Source organism: Phalaenopsis equestris, unplaced genomic scaffold (assembly GCF_001263595.1).
Source record: "Phalaenopsis equestris unplaced genomic scaffold, ASM126359v1 Scaffold000039, whole genome shotgun sequence".
Classification (NCBI taxonomy): Eukaryota; Viridiplantae; Streptophyta; class Magnoliopsida; order Asparagales; family Orchidaceae; genus Phalaenopsis; species Phalaenopsis equestris.
Window position 1 is genome coordinate 36,531 of NW_018164481.1, and position 9,712 is coordinate 46,242.

The following is a 9,712-nucleotide window of genomic DNA, read 5'->3' on the forward strand; positions in this document are numbered from 1 at the left end:
TTTCCCTAACTTATCTGCATCTCTCCCCATCGCTGCAGGCCGCCCCGACAAGAGTCCAGTTGCTATCTCCTTGCAGCTCCTTGCTGTCCTGCCATTCTTTTCATTATCGCAGCCTCTGGACGGTCCTTTTTTGGCAGTCCCGCAGTCCCATGCCTTAACCGTTGCCGCCGCCGCCAATCCTGCTCACTGCAGCCGCTCGGAAACAGCCATTCCGGCCTGTTTTTTGCTGTTCCAGCAACCCGGTCAGCCTCCCCTTGCTTCTTCCCGCCTTCCAGCTGCCCTAAACAGCAAATAGCTGCGGTTTGGACTGCTGTCCCTTGCTGTTTGGCCATTCCAGCCACCCATAATTGCTGTTACTCCTCTATCATAGCCTGGAAACACCCTTCTTAACCTCGCCGCGACCGCATCCAACCTCTTAACAATCACTATCATCACCCGGGAGCTGCCGTTTGCATGTCGCGTGTGTTTTATTTCCCCTTTCAAGTGTGTTTGTTGTAATTGTTTATTTGTTTTAGTAGTATTATTTATTTTCTCATGTGTGATTTAGGTTAACTCTAGTATTAGTGACACCTTGAGACTGAATTGACCACATATAAGTAGTTGGAGGACTACAGTCTTTTATTCCATTAAATAAACTATAGTTTGCTAGTTACATCTTTAATAAGAGTAACGAATTTTAAAATGCATGCTAGTAATTTTTATGTTCTATTTCTATGACATTTTGTATTTTATTCTTGATGTTCTAAAGGGTGAAGAGATGTTACCGATGCTTTTCTTGCAAGTTATGCAATTGCTGCCGTAAGCTTGTTGCTTCCCTTTGCCAGATCTGGAGCAGACACCAAATAAATTAATTAAGTCAGGGAATGCTCAACTGTACGAAAAGCAAATGAACTCATAATTATTCAGAGGTAAAGCATCTACATTGATTTGGACATACTTAGCATGTGGCCTAACGTGAAGGAAGGTCTTCAGTTTCTTGTTTAAATTACTTCTAGGTACTTGCTGAACTAGATACATTCTGGTTATGATGTAAATTTCATTACTTATATCGGCGCTCGGCAAAATATTTTGTAAATTGTTAAAACATTTTCGTTTATAGCAATTGAAGAATCTTTGAAATTATTAAACCGTGTCCTAGCTTTGAACTTTATTTTCCTGGTCAGTCATTATTTCTTAGGAGGTTTATGGTAGGATATAAGTTATGTGAAAAATACTAATAATGAGATTTTTCTGTTAAATTTATTATCATTTGTTTATAGTAATCACAATGATTAGATTTTGTGGATTTATATTTTTTTAAAATCAATGATTTTAGATAATTGTAATGGAATTAAAAATGATAATAATCTAATTATGATGATTAATTTATTACTTAAAGATAGAATTATGTTATGAATAAATTTGAGTGAGAATTGAATATATATTTAGAATATTGAATTAAAATCTGTAAGGATTTAAATAAAAGCAGAAATTAATTGGACATTGGATACTATAATCTTTTGAGTAAAATAAATTTTTGAGAATATTACTATGAAAAATACTAATTAAATAAAACAGTTATATTAGATAATTCACATAAGAATTTGTATAAAGATAGAAATGAAAATTTTCAATATCACAAAGTAAAAAAGATCAATAAATCATGAGAGGAGATAAATGTACATGATTTAGAAGAAATAATTTAACATGGTGTCGATTTGTAAAATTTAAAATTTTTAAAATACAATTGACCAAAGAATGAAATGTTGAATGCAAATCTTTCAACTATAGTGAGTATTTATGTTTCTAAGCTATAATATTATTCCTTCTTCAAAAGTTAACAAAATTAATATTAATGAACTTGTTAGATTGATTATCGCTGCAAATTTATGATTTACCTAATTTTACTAAATGTTTTATCATATTAAATGAATGGATGTATACACTTAGCATTGTTTAAATTATTTATTGTAGAAATTTATTACTATGCAAGTACATTTACTGTTATGAAAGGACAGATAAAATGTATGCTTGCTTGTGTTTGATAGATTGATGAATATCATCTCTTTATGTTACTATAGTTGGAGATGCCAAGGTATCTTTGGACGTAAAATGAAATAGATATTGATATTGATATATGTTAGTAGTATGCTTGCCATGTGCGATGAATGTAAATAATATATAGATAAAATAAGATATTATATTATATGATAAAATGCTCTGAACTTCTCCGAATGATCATAATTGAATAATAAAATGTTTTATTTTTTATTTTGATTCATTGCTTTTAATTAGCATACATATTTTATTTTCAGTTACATTATTGTTGTCGAAGTTTTGAGAAAAATAGACTGAATACTGACTAGGTTCGATGCCTTTTCCCTTTGCTTTCATTCCATTAAATAATAATCTTATAATCTATTATTATGTATAATATATTTTAAGTAACTTAATAATACATATTCCTAATCTAAATATTCAGCTAAATAGAATATAAATCTCAATAAAGATACTGAAAAAAAATTAAGGAAGCTCCTAATTATAGAAAACTCCTAATTTAGCTGCCTGATTTTCGTTTTTCCTGATTGACATCCCTCCTCAAATTGATGTCGACTGATCAGGAAACATCAATTTGCCAACAAGAAACTAATAACACTGTCGGGAGCAAAAATCCTCAAACCGTGAGTGTCGAAGCCAAAAATGTTGAAGCCTTAGAGACAACTTCTGAACCATAACATGATTTGAGCAAAGAAAAGCAAGAAATCCTTTATCATTATCGCCCAGAAATTCGAATCATAGCCATAAGAAGGATTCGCTTCCAGTTACACGATCCTAATGCTACCGATCATAGCCCACAATTAAGATCCAGTTCAACGATCCAGATGCTATCTATCATAGCCTACAAGTAGGATCCACATCCTGATCCAAATGTTACCTATCATAGCCCACAAATAGGATCCAGTTACACAATCCAAATGCTATCGATCATAGGTTACAAGTAGGATCAGCATCCCGATCCAAATGCTACCGATCATAGTCCACAAATAGGATCCAGTTACATGATCTAGATGCTATCGGTTATAGCCTACAAGTAGGATCCGCATCCTAATCCAAATGCTACTGATCATAGCCCACAATTAGGATCCACGCCCTGCCAAACAATCCAAATGCTATTGATTCTTCTTGCGAAGACGAGGACGATTTGTTTCCTGGTCTTCATGCCAAAACTGTTGAAGCTGAGATGTCGATGCCGTGAGTGCCGACATCGAGATTGCCGAATCCGAAAATCTAGGGTTTGCCAAAGTCGTCGGTCTATGAAGGAGTGTCGTAGCCTTCAATCCTTGAGTGCGACAAAGAAGCAGAAGTCAAAGCGGATGAAACCGAAGTGGAAGAAGCGGTCGAAGTTGCCACAGAAGTAGCGATGGCTAGCGAAGGAGATTTGAAGAAATAATGAGACAAAGAACAGACGAGTGAAAATCAAGGCAAAGAAATATTTCCTCCCTTCCCGTTCTACAAGAAGTCCGACGGTAAGAGAGCCTTGACGGTATTTCAAAAATTATCGGTGGTTAGGACAAAAATTGGACTCTGATATCATGTCAAAGTTGAGAAAAATAGGCTGAATAATGAAAATGCTCGATGCCTTTTCCCATTGTTTTCATTCCATTAAATAATAATCTTACAATCTATTTTAGGTAGAAAATATTCTGTATAATCTATTTTTGGTAACTTAATAATACATATTCCTAATTTAAATATTCATTAAATATTATTCCTAATTTAAATATTCAGCTAAAAGGAAAATAAATCATCATAAAGATATTGGAAATAATTTAAATAAAGAAACTCCTAATTATAGAAAACTCCTAATTTAACTGTCTGATTTCCATCTTTCCTGATTGAAAATTGCAACTTAAAACTATAAGTATTTACTGGCAGGTTGATTGCGCATCATATTTTAAACTACTAATATTTTGGTTTAAGATTGAGATTAAAAAATTTGTGAAAGAAGTGACAATATGTATAGAGGACAATACTAACATAGAAAAAAAGTAATATCATTATTGTATTGTTTTATGTTAATTTAAGCTACTTTTGTGAGTAGCTTTTCAATTCATTAGGATGATCATTTTATTTATTAGTGGTTGAAACTAAAATTTTTATTAGTTTGTTCTTTTATTATTAATTCCAAGTCCATGGGCCTGGTCCATGGAGCTTTTGTTTTATCTTATTTTTACTATTCATGCTGATTGACTTCTTGGAAGGAACATCAAAGAAATTGTGCATGAAATAAAGAAGAATAAAAGATAAGAACAATGGTTATAGGATCTTAATCGCACTATGATACTATGTGGAGAGCAAGCGACTAGGAAAGGTTGAATTTTTTTATTCTTTTAATGGGTATTTTGTAATAACTAAAACTAATGATAATAATAATAATAATAATAATCAAACCGATGCGTTATCATCAAGTGGTTTGGTTATTTGAAGAAACAAAGCCACAGAGGATAAGAAAGGAGGGAGGAGGGGTCATTTCTAGTTCTTGTTTGCGGCTTGTATGTGAGTTAAGCAGAGGAGAAGAAGAGGAGGGATAAGAGGAGTCGCGCCTTCTTGTACCTGGAATAAGTAGAGTAGAGTCGTGTTGTTTTATGTTAATTTAAGCTACTTTTGTTAGTAGCTTTTCAATTCATTAGGATGATCATTTTATTTGTTAGTGGTTGAAACTAAAATTTTGATTAATTTCATCATTTGATGTTTTGTTCTCTCATTATTAATTCCAAGTCTATGGGCCTGTTGGTGACAAACATGTAGTCAATGGAGCTTTTGTTTTATCTTATTTTTAGTATTCATGCTGATTGACTTCTTGGAAGGAAAATCAAAGAAATTGTGCTTGGCATCTAGAAGAATGAAAGATAAGAACAATGGTTAAAAATAGGATCTTAATCACTCTGATATTATGTGGAGAAGAAGCGACTAGAAAAGGTTGAAATTTTTATTCTTTTAATGCGTATTTTTTAATAACTAAAAATAATGATATTAATAATAATAATCAAATCGAAGCATAATCTTCAAGTGTTTTGGTTATTAGAAGAAACAAAGTCACAGAGGAGAAGGAAGGAGGGAAGAGGGGTCATTTCCAACCCTAGTTTGCGGCTTGTCTGTGAGTGAAGCAGAGGAGAAGAAGAGGAGGAATAAGAGGAGTCACGTGTGTTCTTGTACCTGAGATATGACATGAAACCCTAGCTGTAGGAGGCAACAACGTTGTACTCACGGTAGGAGAAAGCGGCGTCGTGTGTGTACTTGCAGTGTTGAAGTCGAGATTCCGTGTTTAGCTGCATGAAGGAAGAGGAACTCGATTCCCTTTCAGATGAAAAGAGGGAAGGAGAAGACCGCGCCGTGCTTGGTTGAGCGGAGGCTGGAGGAAGAAAAGGACCTTCGTGTGTGCTGGTGGGGCAGCCGACCAGTTACAAAGGTAAGTAACAAAAAATGTTTAATGAAAAGTTTTATTAAGTAAATTAATAAAATATTATATATATATAAATATATATATATAAAGGAGTGACAGAGACTCCCTACATGTTAAAATTAAATAAGGTTACAAAGCAATATTTGGCTTGGTTCACAGCCTTAATGCAAAGTTGTACTCATTCAGGACTCAAAATATATAAATTTCGAATTGGAAGGAGAAGAAGCATATATAAATTTTTCAGATTGGAAGGAGAAGTTGAAGCATGGGAGTGAGTGGGAAGATTGATTCGAGAAACTTATAAGATAATTGTTGATAATTATATTGTTATATAAGTGATATAATTCCTTAAACTAATGCTATTAATTTTTTTTTTCAATTAGGAAGTGCGATAGAAGGCTGATAACTTTTTGAGATTTGAGGAAGAAGATAGAATCTTAAGGTTAAAAAAGGTGAGTGTTTTTAATCATAAAATTCTTACGTAGTTAAATTTTCGTTGATTATTAATTGTTTAGAAAATATATGAGTTTTAATTAGGTTTGTTGATTTAAAAGACAATGGGTGTTAATTGAAGTAAAAGAAAAGCAAGGGAAGGAAAAAATCATTCAGGCTTCAGTTGAGTAATTATTTTCTTGTATTTCTTAAATTAATGTTTTATTAACAAATAATTGCATTATGATTTCTTATATTCGATTTTATAATCTGTGATATATTGTGAATGAAAAATTTGTTGAAATGAATGAAATGAAAATTGAATAGGAAAAATGATAGTTTCATTGATCTTAAATGGAAATAATTAAAAGAAATAAAATATAATGTTTTAAGTCATACAACATTACCCTCAGATTTTACCGACGGGATGTGATGTAATCGTGCACGATAAAAGAAATGATAAATGTGTACTTTTAGGTGCAACTTTTTGAAGATACCTATGGGTATAATTTGAGAATACATTTGATTAGGACGATAATCCTGATATGACTCTTAATGATTTAAAAGAGTAAATACTTGAGTTGAAACGAGAAATAATAAATTTATACTGAAATTTTACAGTTGTATAAAATATTGAATTACATTTCTTTTGGCCATTCATACATAAAACTATTAAATCTAAAAAGTTTTCACGATTTAACAATTATAAGAAGAGAGTTACAACTAATAGGTATAATGTTATGATGTGATTGTAGTTTTTTTTTTGCAATACTTTTTTTAGGGTAGTGATGCGTTGTTATGTGTTGCTGTGAGATGTAGTCTACATATTTTGTAGTTATGTTTGGATATTTTCATTTATGTATGGTATAATTTGTGGTTTCTGTAACATCCCATTTCAGTTACCCGGGGAAGAGGAAACAAGGAGACCAAAGGAGAGAGTGAGGAGTTGGGTCCAGTCAAAGGAGGGAGAGGAATCGAACAATCGAGAACTCAGATATTACATATGTTCTATAAAACAATACATATGAGGAAGTTGAGGCAAGTCTAGAAGAAGAAGAGGAAAGGAGAGGGGGAAAGTAAGTGTGCGACTCTCCTTGTACATCCATTTGTCTCGTGTGTTGGAGGTGTGTATGGCTCGCAAGGATTGATTGAACGCCTCTACATTTTATTGAGAGAATTCCCGAACCTCAACTAAGCAAAAAGAGGAGGAAGAAGGAGGAGGCGAAGACGGAGGTGACTGAAGAAGTCGAGGAAGGTAAACGTTGTGGCTTTGTAGAAAGGGAGCCAAAGCTATAGTCCCTGTGCAATTTTGATCTTGTGTTCAGATAGGAATGGAAAAGAAAGGCCGAGCTCATGTGACAGGGAGCCGAAGCCATTGGAGCTCTCCCATGCACAGAGGAGGGGTTCACGTTCGTTGTTGCCATATAATGGGAGCAGAAAAGAGGAGAAGAGCAGGCAGAATCACATCTACATGTGGATTAGGGCTCGACGAGGTGAGTTTTAAGAAAGTTAAAAGTTAATTGATTATATATATATATATAGATATATATATATATATATATGTATATATGTATGTATGTATGTATGTATGTATGTATATATGTATGTATGTATAAAATAGAAAATTTAAGCAGAATCACATAAAGTAAAATAATAAAAATTTTATTCTTAAAAATAATGTAAAGTAAATAACGAATTAAAATAATATAAATTATTAAATTTGTATATATATGTAATAAGATAATAAATAAATTAAATTTTAGTAATATGAATGCCATGTTTATGCTAGGTTTTCAAACAAATCAAATAACAAATTAATCGCATCGAGTTGAGAACTCATACTTTTAATATATAGTAATATTTTTTTCTTCATTCATTTTTCAGTTAATGATAATTGCATTAGTTTTATTTTGATTGATATATTTTATTTATTTGTCACATTGTTATGAATGTTATCTATTTATAGCTACTTACTATTATGCATTGATTACTGCTACACGCACACATATATATATATTTTTATAAACGCCTAAGGGCTAATTTTATTGAAATTGAAAAGATACATAGATGTTGTATGAGAGGACCCAAAAAAGGTGTCCTACCCATATGATACATCAAACACTAGCATCGTAAAAGGATGAAACATAGATAAAACACAAAAAAAAAAAACAAAACTTGCATGAAATAAGCTGTTTGGCACGCGCCAGCTTTGTCTTGCCTTTGCCTCTGGTTCTAGGAGCGGAGACAGCTAACAAATTGCTGAGTGTCATTCCATTACCCGAAGTTACTAGAGTATCATCCATTAAGTTCCCAAGCTGGAGTGTGTCTTCATTCTTCTTTTTCTTTCTAGATAAGTAAACCTGTCATTCCTCATCCGAAGACTGACTCATCTGATCGGTGTGGTCAACAGATTATTGGGCATGTAGGAGAGAATGAGCCCCTAGCTCCTGACTAGTAGTAACAACATTCTGATTCTGAAGAGATGGTAAACATGTCTCTTCAACACCTGATGCATCCTGGGGAAAACCATCTGCCAATATATCAGTCGGAAGAACAGAGATAGTATTGTCTCCGGTCGTGGGCGGGGGAGGTGACATCGTGTCAACCGGTGTTTCAATAGTCTGTGGAATCCACTCCGGAGCAGAGGAGGGACATGTATGAGGTGGGACAGATCCAGAAGCGTTTTTACTTGAAGGTTTTAAATTTGGATGCAACTGATAAAATTGTATTGAGAAATGTCCAAACATACGGCAGTTTGTACAATAAAGTGGTATCTGTTCATGAGGTATCTGTTCCAGTTCTGCTTGCTGTCAAAATCCCTGCAGTTATGTTTCAATCCATATTTCTCCCGGAAAAGGTAAAGTAATATCCCTTTCTATCAAAATTCTGGCTTCTGAAGGCCGAGTTAGATTCACTGTAGGTGTGTCAGTTTTGAGGGGTTTACCGTACACCATTGCTAAAGCAAAGAGAAGCTCTTGATCAAAAAGGTGGATCTTCAAACCTGGAAAGCGCGGCCAAACAGGAATGGTAGGAGGTTCAATACAAGGGTCAAAATCCACCGTCCATTTTAAATCCTTCATCACCTGGTTTTCTATTCGAAGAAGTCTTCTCGCAAACAAATGGGTGTAGTCTTCATCATTTGATAATTGAATAAGAATGTGGCGACCATCCAATTTACCGATCTTCCAACCCCCTTTCAGCTTCATTTGTTCAAAGTTCTTTCAAAGTAGCTCAAGTTTAGGGTTTCCATAAAGAAACTTACCAACTAAAAACAGTCGGCAGGGCGCAGCTAGGGTGGAGATCTCTGCCTCAGTGAGAAAGATTACAGGTTTGCCATTTTTACGGGAAGCTTTTTTGAGAAATCTGGTTTCAGTGCTAAGAGCAAAATTATCGTTGCAGAAACATATTCGAAAAAAAGAGTGAAGACGGGGTTATCACTCGCGAGGGCGGCGGCGTAGGAACGCTCTGATGCCATTTCTACAGTAAGAAATGTCGATCGACACAGATGCAGGTGTAGAAGCAGCGCACGTCGATTGGAAGACAAGCCGCAGTTTCGTCGCAGGGCACGAAGCAGCGCGAAGGAGGAAAAGCCTTGCGTTCCTGGGCGCGAAGGAACGACAATCGCAGAGGAGACGAGCGCGGGCTAGCGAGCATCAGTGGAGTCGTCGACAAAGCTACGAAGACGACGCAGCAGAGTCGCGTCTTCTCCGACGCAATCGACGACGCGCATGGACGCGTGAGGGAGAGGAGTTCGGGGCAGCAACGACAATCGAAACGCTAGGGTTCGCCATGGGGCGAAACCCTAGCAGAGCGGCGGGACATCATATATATATATAT

At 34.7% G+C, this 9,712-nt stretch overlaps 1 protein-coding gene across 2 annotated transcripts in view; it reads right to left on the bottom strand.

The window, feature by feature from the left end:
* LOC110019037 (MADS-box transcription factor 23-like) overlaps positions 1-9,712 on the bottom strand; it is a 76,926-nt gene that overhangs the window by 11,118 nt on the left and 56,096 nt on the right. For both annotated transcript variants that reach the window (XM_020716559.1, XM_020716558.1), the window contains exon 3: positions 765-826. In XM_020716559.1, coding sequence (XP_020572218.1) covers positions 765-826 — 62 coding nt within the window. The remainder of the gene's footprint in view (positions 1-764; positions 827-9,712) is intronic.